At 41.5% G+C, this 13274-nt stretch overlaps 1 protein-coding gene across 1 annotated transcript in view; it reads left to right on the forward strand.

The window, feature by feature from the left end:
• Window positions 1–13274, forward strand: part of RBM20 (RNA binding motif protein 20) — a 177798-nt gene that overhangs the window by 824 nt on the left and 163700 nt on the right. Inside the window, 2 exon segments of the mRNA XM_023753341.1 lie at window positions 95–217; window positions 220–283. Coding sequence (XP_023609109.1) covers window positions 95–217; window positions 220–283 — 187 coding nt within the window.

Below are 13274 nucleotides of genomic sequence, written 5' to 3' on the forward strand. Positions count from 1 at the left end.
CGGGAAAGGACAAGGGGACTGGGCACCGGGGACCCCGACCAGTGAGCGCCCGTGTCCCGGGGCCGCCCCTCGCGTGCGCTCTTCTCGCCGCGAGCCGGGACAGCTCTCCTGCCTCACCGGGTGCCGGCCGCAGCCATGAGCCAGGACGCGGACCCCAGCGGCTCCGAGCCACCGGACAGAGATGCCCGCAGCGTGCCCGGTGCCCCGGCGCCTCCAGCCCGGGCCCGCGAGGGATGCAGCCGCCGCCTCCGCCCCCCGCCGGCCTACCCCAGATCATCCAAAAGTAAGAGCAGCGAGCGGGGTGCGCTGGGGAACGCATCCCGGACGCCCCCTTCCGTGGCTTCCCCTCCCCAGTCCCTGCTCCACTTGGCCGGGCCGCCCGTGCGTTTGAAGTTCTCCTGCCCGTTTCCCTGCGGAGTCGGCGTCATTCTGGCTGTTCGTGAGGTTGGGGACACGGAAGCCTAGTTATTCAGGGAAAGTAACTTTGGTTTTCTTTATCCCCCTTTGCTCCTCTTCAGGGATGTCACTGGATATTTTGAACTAAAATAGCCCAAATTAGGGGGACATGGACCAGAGGCTCTATTTCATCTTTCTGGTCCCAAGAGGCCGCCGGAACGTATGGAGAGCCGCGCGTGAGCGTGTGCAAGTGACATGCCGCCACCAAGAAGGCGCTCTCGATGGTGCCTCTGAAGGCGACCAGCGGCCCTGGGTGCAAAGGGCGGCGAGGGTTTGTAAACAACACGTTTTGCTTTGCCCCGCAAGACGTGTTTACACTTTGCAAGAAGGCCCTTGCGAGCAGTTCTCAGTGGCGCAACCGTTTTCCATTAAAGTTAGCATCTCGCGATTCCGGCCCGTGCGCCCCGGGTGGTCCCTCTTCAGCGGCCTTCCCCGCGCGCGAGCAGGTTAGGGTGGTCCACAGGCCGCAGACACCCTTTCTGCCCACGCGGGGACATAAAAGCCCCGCGGGGACGTTGTGTTACTTCTTTTGAGGCTTTATTCCACAGTGTGAGGCCTAGAAGGTTGGTTTGTTGGAAGGATATCTGTTCTCCTGGGGGTTTCAAACCCTCAGCTTCTAGCGAAGTCCTCCAAGCTAGTGTCAGAAGTAGAGCGAAACCTGAATGATGCGAGCTTGGGCGACATTGTCGAAACTGGAGATGTACACACAAGCACAGCAAAGCCAACCTTCTGCAACAGAGCAGGCGTCTTTTCCAGCGCTGCTGCATGGATGCTTTGAGTTACATAAACTTTCTTAAATGTAGGAAGAGAAATAACCAGTGATGGGATGTAAATGGAAGTAAGTGGTACTTAACTGTGGTGGTTAAGGCTGATTTATGTAATAGAAAGGATAGTGAAAATTCAAGTTTGACGTCTAAAAACGCTGGTATATTTCAGAACAAAATGGTTCCCGTTATTTTGACTAGCAGAACACAAAGCTCCATTTAGGACACTTTTTACTTTAACTTTTATATAACTCAGCAGCTAGCAACTTTCCAACTACATAAAAAATGAAAATGTTTTATATTGTCATTCTCTTCCTATTGTTTTGCAGATTGTTTCAGTAAGACTAAATATGATTGACAGCTTATGTACATCATTATTTAAATTTTCTCTTTAGTCTTTACTATAATTATAAACCAATAGAGGAAAACATGTTTAAAACTTAAAGTTCACTTACTAAAAAAAAAAAAGATACTTAATTGACCAATTATTAATTCGAAAACATCTAATGTGCTTCTTGCCGGGCTAATATTTTGTGGCTTAAGATTAGGCTGCACATTAAATTTATTGAATTTGCTTTAGTGTTGTAATCACCCTGAACTTTTCTACCGTTTACATTTAATTAGAAAAAAACACACAAAACAAAACTAGGAGTTTTATGCTCACAGAAAAGTCTTCGTAGATGGGTGTCTGATGATGAAATGTTCCCAGGTTGAAAATATATGCCATTTTGTCAAAAATGGATCGTTTAACGTGTATTTCAGTGACTGCGTATGCTAAATAATTTACCCTGTAAATTCATCTCCATTTTGGAAATTCTGTATCTGGAATATCTTACTTTGAAAAGATGAACGTGGGCTTTTCAAAGATGGCCTCTCCTGCCAGAAGTGGAGGATGGAGACCTCAAGCAGCGCCTGACAGCTCGCCTGGTTTGACAGATCAGGGCAGGAGCCAGGACCAGGCCAGGGAGTGTGCCCGTGGGATTTGATATTTGTGCGCTTCTCTTTCAAGGTCTTTCTATATAAGGATGATTTGGGGTTTGCGCTCCCCTCGGTACCCACAGAGATTCCGCTGGGACCAGGCGTAACGTGGCAAATGCTTTGCAGGTCCACCTTGAGTGCGCTGAAACTTGAGCGTGTTATTTTGAAACTACGTTTGCATAATTTAATCTGAGCAACCATTTTTCTGTAGTTATGAGGCGCTGTTTGCACCAGCCATCTTTGAGAAAATGTAGTGGGGAGGTTGCCCTCAGCCAAGCAAGGAGCTGTTGGCCTCTTGATTCGGAATTTTGTGAACTAGAGCTTTGGATGCACTTCTCCAGTGGATCAAATATGAAATAAGTTTTGTTGTGGGACCCGTATTTTTTTCTAGTTATGTTAGTGAGGTTGTTATGTAATTTATAAGAGGGGAAGCTAGGACCTCTTTCACAGTGATGAAAATATCAGTCTTCATATCGCACAGCGTTTAAGGATTACAAGAAATGTTTCACTTCAAAATGTCTCGGTACGTCCTATTGTCCAGGTTTACCTATTTTCAGTAATAACGGCTTTCATTTGGGGTAAAGTCAATGACCTGGTGAAATAATCATCATGCTCATAATAAAAATTGGTTCCCATTCACAAACATTGTATTTGGCCTTAAGAGAACTGTGGTATATTACCTTTATGTCGATAAACACATGCGGTAGCACGATGAATAATGATATTGTGCACTTAACTTTCAAGGTTTTTCTATACAAAGGTGATTTGGGGTTTATGACTAATAATAATGAGACTGGTTTTGGTGTTTGTTTTATGAAAGCCAGTCTCAGTACTTAGGACGATTGCATTGAAAGTTAATTTCTGTGGAGTACTTTTGTTCTACTCGGGGACATTTAGTTTTCTTATTATTGCATTCTTGGTTTTCATCAAGAATAGTCCATGATCTTTCTGCTCTTGTTAACCCCAGACTCCTGGCCAATATTGGCATTACCGATAAAGACTGTCAGCGATGTTCAGATTCGCATAGCTCATATCTTGTGGGGTCTTTGTTTTAAATGTGCATTCTCTAAGTTGGCCACTGTGGAGATATTATTGCACAAAATGTAAAGCATTATGTCAGCCACTTGGGCAACAGGAAATATAAATAATACTTCGAGAGGAGATTTGGGATGAGTTTAGAAAATCAGAATAATTTGAGGGCTTACAATATATTCTCCGTATTAGCAGAAAGTAAGATAACATGGAGCCGTGTGTTTCGGTGAATGCTTTTTAAGGATTTATCTTCGTAAGCATTCACATTTTCAAAAGTATTTTACATTTTAATTTTGTGCTTTGAAATCAAACCTAGTTCTGGTTTATAAGAAGTTATTTATTAACCTTGATGAACATCAGAAAGTGGAACCTTAGGTTATACATTTTAAAAATCTCTCCACAATGAAAGCAGGGCTATTCAATTCTGCGTGAAATGTTGACGACAATTGTCAAATGCAACTACTAAACGTACCACTAACTCATGGTGAAAATTAACCAAACAAGCACACACACCTTCCATGAGGTGACCACATAGGTGATTTTTCTGAAATTATTTGATTTGCAGCAAAATATTTCTGGCTAATGTGTGACATCAGGTTGCATATTTAGTTTGAGTGTAGACGACTTACTTTTTCCCTTTCCAGATTATTTCGATAAGCAATGAATAAAAATGAATTATAAAAATTGAAAAAGTTTTGGGTTAGCATTTGCTAGCTCTTGTCACCGGCCTGTGTTTGTGACTTATGGAGATATAAATCCAGCTTTAATTTCTCAAGTTTATGGTCTTCCGCATGGCGTTAGTTACACTGGCCGACTGTGTTTTGCTGACTGTGTTTTCAGAGCAAAGTGCTCTCCTCGATTCAGAATAGAAAATATTACAAGTAGTCACTGATTGCAGAGAATTTTTGCAGACATTCCACATTTGGAAAGATCTCCACGTATCTCTTATGGAGCGATATGCAGGCGAGTTGTGTGTGATGTCCACCCACTTTGATGGACATGCTGACAATTACATCCAGAATTAGGGAGGAAATAAGAATTTGCCAAAAGGGATATTACCTCACTCATACTCAGTCCGTTTCTGGAAAAAGGATGGAATTTCTAACATCTGTGCCAGTTTCTAACATCAGTTTGAGTCCGTTTTTAGGGGAAACAGGGATACAATTGTGGAAGGAATTTTGACAATTTTAAATACCATCTTAAACTGCACGTAAGACAAGCATTCAGCAGGAGAAAACATCTGAAAGGATTAAGCGGTTCCCCAAAACAGCGAAGGAGAGAGGGTGGGTTTTTAGCATTCTGCAAACTTTCTTTGCTTCTCTAGAAAGTCTTTTAAGGGTTTTTTTTTTTTAAAGGAAATTGTGCTTGAGGGTTTGTTGTGCTAAGTATTTTTAGATAGTAAGTGTAGCCATCCAGTTATGAGTTTTTCTGACATGTCCAAAGAGATCAGTATTATGAAATGTAGTACATTATTCCCATTCGTCATGGTAAATGACTATACATATGGTGTACACAGGGCTGGTCCAATGCCAGAGCTATAGGGAAAGAAAAGAAGAAAAACTTGATCACCCATTTTATTCTTTTATCACTTACTCTTTTGCTCCCTCCTGAGCAATTTATCAAATTCATAATTTTAAAAGCCCAGTTGGAATGTGAACTCTGATCGGTTAGGATCTCTTTGTCTTTCCTTAGAGTTACCAGGGGGGAAAGAAACCCCACCAGGATCGACTCACAGTGAAATGATCCCACATTATCCAGTTTCTTTCTTCCTCTGTCTCTCTCTCTCTCTGATTTCTTTTTCTTGCGGCTGTAGGTTTTTGATTCCAGTTAAACTAATATTTCTTCTCTGCCCACAACAGCTAATCCTCCAGGGGACAAACTAATGTAGTGCCATCCACAGCTTTGATAAACAAGAATCCACACAGTGTTGGGAACCGGGGTCTAATCAAGGGATAGAATGAAATGGACTGAACTGAACATGGAAAGTAAGACTGGAAGAAGCAGCTTGAGATAGCGGAGTTAAAACTCCAATGACAAATTCAGAATCAGGGCTCCCTTCTCCCTTCATCAGCCGGTCCCCCTGCCAGACAAAAGCCTGAAGGGGTTTCCTGTGCCACAAAAACCCCACTTCATCTGATTTTCATTTCCTGCCACAGTAATTATCTTGTTTGGGATGGTCTCACTGATAGGATTTTGTGTATTTTAACAGGGAAAGTGGCTGTGCAGCCACAGCTGGTGTGAGTGACTGGTAGCTGTGTTTAGAAGAGCCTGTTGAAAAGTCTTGCAGAATGTAAAGTGATCCGTATTCCAGAGTCAGAGCAAAGACGGTAATTAGTGGTTTGTGGAAAGGAGTTTATGGCATTTCACTTTCTGGGTAATGAACCTGGTCGGATCTTGGTGATATGTGTGTTATCCTGGAAACCTGATCCTGCTTGTTCCCACCAGTAAGAAGACTGGGAAATCCTGACTTTAATTAAATAGGCACATTTTTGAATCAGGAATGTGAATTTGGTTTCCAACACCGCCGAGGGGGTGTTGGCGGTGGGCTGATATTTTGCCTGGCTCGGTGGGTGGTCACCGTTTAAATTCCACCCAACTAAGGTTTCAGCCTTTGACATTTACAGACAACGAGTCTGGGGACAAGTCATCACTGCCAGCTGTTTGAGAAAGAGGTGGAAGGGAAGGACCCTTGCACCCTCCAATATTTTATTTGTGTATTTTGGATATGATGCATATTCTAATATGATAAAGTCTTTTTTTATTGATTGATTTGAGAGAGAGAGAAAGAGAGAGAGAGAGGAAGAAGAAAGCAATAGAGAGAAAGAGACAGACATCAGTTTGTTGTTCCACTTGCTTATGCATTTATTGGTTGCTTCTTATATGTGCCCTCACTGGGGATCGAGCCTGCAACTTTGGTGTATGGGGACAATGATCTAACCAACTGAGCTAACCAGCCAGGGCCTGTGATAAAGTCTTTTAAAAAATATATATTTTTATTGATTTCAGAGAGGAAGGGAAAGGGAGAGAAAGATAGAAACATCAATGATGAGAGAGAATCATGATTCGGCTGCCTCCTGCATGCCCCACACTGGAGATCGAGCCCGCAACTTGGGCATGTGCCTTGACTGAGCCTGCAACTTTGGTGTATGGGGACAATGATCTAACCAACTGAGCTAACCAGCCAGGGCCTGTGATAAAGTCTTTACAGCAGCGGGAGTTACGGCCAAGTCAATCGATCCTCCTCTTTCCTATGTTCCTAAGAGAAATAAGTCCCCTTGATGGTTTACAAGGCAACTTTTCCCACTCACTGACAGCACATCCATCAGGGAGATAGTACACGTTGCTTTGAATGTGTTTTATGAGCAAAAAGGGAGCCGTTAGGCAACTTGCATGAGGAGGTGTTAATAACTTGTAGCTCGGTTTGCTGAATAAATCTTTCCATGTGTTCAGAAACAAAAGGCTGAGGGTCACGCATGGGCTGGGGGGTGGTTGTCACCCCATAAAGATAGTTTTCACGCCACTTTGCCCTTCTTTTAATGTGGGTATTTGCTTTAAGGATGCACGAGGCCATTTGCTGCTGCCCTTACTTTGCACCTGCTTTTTCTCCATCACAGTAAAGACCCATCAGTTATCAGTTGCCACTTCCCACTTCTAGCCCAAACCTGGAAGCCTCCACTCACTGCGGTCTGGACATCTTAATACTTTTCAGTTTTGCAACTTGTCTGTAGATCCTCTCACAAATTTGTTTTTGGCCCTTAATAGATCTGCCCTCCAACCTGACCCCCAGTGTCATGACCCTGAAGGAGTGGACAAGGTTGTGTATATTCTAAAGGTACTTCTTTTGGTTTATTTAAAATTCATTATCGAATAGGATGATTTAGGATCTGCCTGATATTGGCAAGTGTCAAAGGGACACCTTTGCTCTAAATTAATTATTGGGTTTCTGACAAAAGGGCAGAGAGGACAAGAAAACCTTGATTGGAGTGGTGACCTGACAAGCCAATTAACCTTCCTAATCCAGCCCCTGCGTCCTCCCGGGGTAACGGTCACCGATTGCCAGGCGACCCGGAGAGCCGATTGCCAGGCGACCCGGAGAGCCTTGATTTGCTTTTTAAGAGATTTTTTAGAGCCTTCTGCATAAAATGGGGATGGGTTGTGTGATTAAATCTTATTTATAGACTTTAAGTTACATACATAAGACTATTTGTTGCAGCATTGTCTAGAAGAGCAAAAATTAAAAATCACCTAAATGGTCCTCAGTTGAGAAAATAAATCATTTGCATGTATAATAACAGTGTGTACTATTCAGCTCATTAGGACAATTCTGTTACCTTATATTTATTAATATGGGACATAAACCATATAATACTGTTAACTAAAAATAATCACATGCAGCATGCCCACAGGGATCTATGTGTTTTTGTTTTTTGTTTTTTAATGTGTATGGTTGTCTATACAGGTGCCTGCAAAGCCTGGAAAAAAACATCTAAAGAACAAATATAAAGATGTTAACAGTGGTTCTAATTCTAGGTGGTGCAGCTATAGTGGTTGTCTTTTTAAAAGCTTTCTGTTTCTTTCCATTAACTTTATAATCAGAGAAAAGAAAACTGCATTTTTAGGAAAAAAAATAGGAATAGACATTTCATATTGGTATTGTACTGTCTTTAAGGCTCAACTGCCCATTACGTTAGCATTTTAGATTTCAGGCCTGGAATGCATCTGAGAGCTGCTTGAGCCCCGCCCTCCTATACTTCTCCGTAAGGCAAATGAGCATCATAGAAGACAAGTGAATTGTTCAAGGTCACACAGCAAGGCCGTGGTCAGGCTGGGATGGGAATCCTCATCTTTCTGTCTATTACGTTTCTGCTAGACTTTTGTCTGCCTGGACACAGGGGACAGTGAAATGGAGAACATTCTTAAACTATTTGACCATGGGCTCTAGTCTGTTCAGATCCCTCAAGGGGATTACAAAAAGCATCCTTGGCTCTGTTATTTTCACCTCCCTAACCCCTCGTAGGTTTTTTTTTTTTTTTAAAAACAATAGTTTATTTTTAGCAAGAGAGGAAGTGAGGGAGAGAGAGAAACATAGACCAGCTGCCTCCTGCATGCCCCCTACCAGGGATTGAGCCTGAAACCTGGGCATGTGCCCTGACCAGCAAATCGAACCGGCAACCTTTCAGTTCACAGGGGGACACCCAACCCACTGAGCCACACCAGCCAAGGCCCCCCGATAGGTTTTTGTGCAGGTGGCGGTAGACTGGGTCTTCCCAGGACATCTCCTGCTCTGTGCCATCCTGCCAAGCAATCCGAGCATCACACTCCGCTCCTCCAACTACGTGAGAGTAAGTGGCATCACCCTAATTCTGTTATCATAGCTAAGGAAATTAATCTTACTTAAATAATTTTTTCTAATGAACACTAGATTTCTAACTTTTTCAAATTGTTCTAAAAATGTCTCATATAGCTATTTAAAAACAACAACCTGGTCTTGCATTTGTTTACGGTATCTCTTCTAATTTAGCAAGTATACCCGCCTTTTTCTGTTCTTCATGACCGAAGATTCCAGATTAGTTGTCTTGTAGAATGAGCCATGATCTGGATGTGACTGTCGTTTCCTCATGACCAGTTCAGATTAACCATTTTGGTAATGGTATGCAACAGGTGATGTGTGTTCCACTGTTTGTTCCTTTGGTCAATGTGGTCACCACCCCGTCTCTCTTTCATAGTGGGACATCTCTTTTTTTGTGATTAGTAAGTCGTCTTTGGGAGAGATGCCGTGAGACCCTCTGAATATTCTGTTTCCCAACAAACTTTCATCTAGTGGTTTTGTATTTTAATTTGACCGTATTCTGAAAAAGCCCCTTGGATGAAATATATGGAACTTAAATGATAACTAAATATCATGTTAGAATGGATAAATAGTTTAAATCTGATAGCCTTGAAAATATGTTGTATTGCACCAGCCTGTGCATATATCTGGAGCTTCTGGATTTTTCTAGTCCCGACTTAATAGGAACTTAACTGATGGGCCATTCACTTCCTACTTAACCTCTACGGCAGGCATTCTGTCACGAGCTGCAGTATTTTTTAATGTCCATATCAAGTTAATATAAATCCCTCTTAATGCTGGTGGCAGTGAGTGGATGCTAATGTAATTTTTGCTAGCTCACACAATTTTTTGGCATCCTCTCGAAACTATGTCCACTGTTTGCAAAAACCCTTTATTTTCCTTTTCAAAATCACGACATGAGGCTGACTTTAAAAATGACTGATGACTTGCCCGGGAGCCTAAACTTGCTGAGTCCCGGAGCTGGTCTGTGACTACCAGTTTGTTCATGCTTTTTAGATTTAAGTTACACAGCTATTTTTGCCTCTTCCAGATTGGTGCTTTTATTTTCATGCAGAAAATATGTATGGGGGAAGGTGGTGTGGAGTAGTGAAAAGAATCAGGAGCAGCCAAGCTCTGTGTTCCAGATTCAGCTTTGCCTCCACTAATCCCAAGCCTCAGTGTTCTCATCTGTAAAAGGGAACAATCATATAAAGTGAGTAACAATGAACATTCATTGAGTGCTTCCTGTGTGCCCTCTACTATCCTGAGCACTTTACGTATAATTCATTTAATCCAACAATAATCCTGAGGTAAGGGCTGTTATTTTCCCCATTTTACAGATGAGCATATCAAGTCACAAACGTTTAAGGACCCAACAAAGGTAAGAAATAGTATTTATGAAAGAACTGGTGGGGTGGGGCTGGGATGGGAGAATGTTAGGTAAATATCATTTTTATGTAAATATCTGTGTCCTCAAAATAATTTCTATAGAACCCATCATTTACAAAAAAAGTACAGAAAAAAATTGCTGAAATAACTTTGAAAGTAGGTAAAATTTAATTTGAGACAAACTAAGCAATCCAATTAAAACCATTTTTTTGGGTCCTACCCCCCTTTTTTTTCTGTAATGTAAGCACGCCTTTTGGTTTAACGTGAAATCCATATCCCAATTTAAATTCCACGAGCAAATCTGACTCTGGCATCGATTCACTGTCTGACTCTGCTTGTTAGGCATGTTAGGCAAGATCTGAATTTGATGCTCACTGAGAGTATATAAACACTTATAATCCTCTCAGCATGTGCTAAAATAATAACAGATATGATAGTTTGATTTGCAAAGCGAGTGTCTGCCAAGTCCTACCAGACCATTTCTGAACCAATTCAGAAAACCAGGAATCAGCAATGATTTAAAGTGTCCTGGGTTCCTATTAATAGCAAGAAGAATTCCTGACTTGAAACATGGCCACATCAAGCTCGCTCAGTCTCCACCGGGCGTACTTGTTGAACGGTCTTAGCAGACATTGTTACAGGTGTTCTTTTGCTTCAAGAAACCACGGTATGTAAAAAAAACTGACTTAATAGAATCCATAAATCAGGAAAGGATTGTTTGCTTTTGACCTGTGAAAGAATTTACAGTCAAGTTCCTCGGTGTATTTTGATTAGACATTTAAGAAGTCTAAGAGTTTAGAGGTCCAATGATAATTTAAACAATGTTTTTGTCTGTTTACAGAGGCATAGTTGAAATATACTAAGCTATGCGTGTTTAAAGCATCCATCAAACAATCAAGCTTATAGATATTTTTTTATCAGCCCCGAAAGTTTCTTCATTGCCTTTTATAATTTATCCTTCTCTCTTTCCCTTAACCCCTTCCCCCTCAGGCAACGACTGACCTGCTTTCTATCACTGTAGATGAGTTAGCATTTTCTGGAATTTTATACAAATGGAATCACAGTATGTACTTACTTTTTTTTTGCCCTGGCTTCTTTCAGCATACTGATTTTTTTTTGAAGTAATATTTCTAAAAATTGTGACAAAATACATATAGCATAACACTTACCATTTTAAATATTTTAAAGTGTAATTCAGTAGTTTTAAGTACATTCACAATGTTGTACAACCATTATCATCCTCTAGTCCCAGAACATTTGCGTCACCCCAAAAGGAAACCCTGTCCCCATTAAGCAGTGTTCCCCATTCCAGCCTTCCCCCTGGCCCCTGGCAACCACTAATCTGATTTTTATCTCTAAGGATTTGCCTGGACATTTCATATACATGGAGTCATAAAATACGTGGCCTTTTGGATCAGGCTTTCTTTCACTTATGTTTTCAAGGTTTATTTATGTTCTAATATATATTAGTACTCATTCCTTTTTATTGCTGAATAATATTCCATTGTATAGGTAGACCACATTTTGTTTAACCATTTATCAACTGATAGGTTTGGGTTTCTACCTTTTGACTATTGTGAATAGTGCTGCTCTGAACATTTGTGTCCAAGTGTTTGCTTGGACATCTGTTTTCGATTCTTTTGGGTATAGAATATCTTGGAGTGAAATTGCTGAGTCACATGGTAACTCTATGTTTAATTTTACTGTTTTTCAAAGTGGCTGTGCCATTTTACATTCCCACCAGCAACGAATGAGAAGGGTTCCAGTTGTTCCACAACCTTGCCAACACTTGCTACTTTCCTTTGTTTTTAATTATGGCCATCCTAGCTGGTATAAAGTGGTCTCTTATTGTGGCTTTGATTTGTATTTCTCTAATGACTAATGCTGTTGAGCATCTTTTCATGTGTTTGTCGGCCTTTTGCAATCTTCTTTGGAAAGTATCTATTCAGATCCTTTGTCCATTTTTTAATTGTTTTTTTTTTTGTTGTGAAACTGTAAGAGTTCTTTATAAATTCTAGATACTAGACCAGGGGTGGGCAAACTTTTTGACTCGAGGGCCACAATGGGTTCTTAAACTGGACCGGAGGGCCGGAACAAAAGCATGGATGGAGTGTTTGTGTGAACTAATATAAATTCAAAGTAAACATCATTACATAAAAGGGTACGGTCTTTTTTTTTTTTTTAGTTTTATTCATTTCAAATGGGCTGGATCCGCGCCCGCGGGCCATAGTTTGCCCACGGCTGTACTAGACCATTATCAGATATATGATTTCCAAATATTTTCTCCCATTCTTTGGGGTTTCTTTCAGCATAATGGTTTTAAGGTTCATCTGTGTTTTTTGTGTGTATTTTGCATATATCAAAAGTTTGATCCTATGCGTATATTGTAACTTGTCTATCCATTTGCCTATTATTTTAGGTTGTTCCCATTTTTTTGGCTATTACAAATAAAGCTGGCATAAACATTCCTTTGCAAGTTTTTATGTGGACATATCTTTTTGTTTTCTTAGAAAAATGTCTAGGCCGACGATAATTTAACCATGTAGGAGCCCAGATGTTATACATTTTGGGGAGTGAAGATACCTTTGAATTTTTATTAAAAAAATGTGTCTTTGAGCAGAGAATGTTAATATGACCCTTCAAGGCAGTTAAGGAACACAGGCTTTTTTTTTTTTTTACAGGGTTAGCCACTTATTAGCTTAGTTTGTTTTTTCTTAGATGGAAAAACCTTCCTTCAGTAATTTTTCACGTGACAAATAATTACTATCGTGGAGGTTGGGACATGAGATGAATAAGACAACACAACTGCAGAACTTCAAGCTGGAGGGACCCTAGGGATCATCTAATCCAATTCTCTCGTTTTATAGAAAAGAAAGCCAGGTCCAGATTTACCAAAGGCCACTCAGCTGTTAGAGAAGTGAAGTGAGCAGGGAAACCTCACGTGCCCAGGAGCGTCCCTTTAAGTCTCCTAGCAATGAGGCGTCTTTGAGGAGACAGTGCAGGGGGTGAGTGAGCGGCACAGTGTTCCTGCTCCTCGTGCTGCGCTGCAGGGTTCACAGGGCACTCTTCTCCCTCCTCGGTTACTCCGTTTAATCCTCCAACAACCCTGTGAAGTAGGTAGGGATTAAGGAACTACTAGTAGTTCAGGGTCCCCTAGCCAATGATTGAAGAGCCCAGGCTCAGAACCAGGCTTCCGGCCCGTTCCAGTATGTACTCCTCCCTTCAATGCCACTGCCACTGCCACTGCCTTCGTCCAAGGGCTCCGGACCTGTCCCCCTGCCTCCAGCTGGGCCTGTCCTCAGATCTTTCTTTTCTCCACACCAGCA

This window comes from Myotis lucifugus, unplaced genomic scaffold (assembly GCF_000147115.1).
Source record: "Myotis lucifugus unplaced genomic scaffold, Myoluc2.0 scaffold_44, whole genome shotgun sequence".
Taxonomy (NCBI): Eukaryota; Metazoa; Chordata; class Mammalia; order Chiroptera; family Vespertilionidae; genus Myotis; species Myotis lucifugus.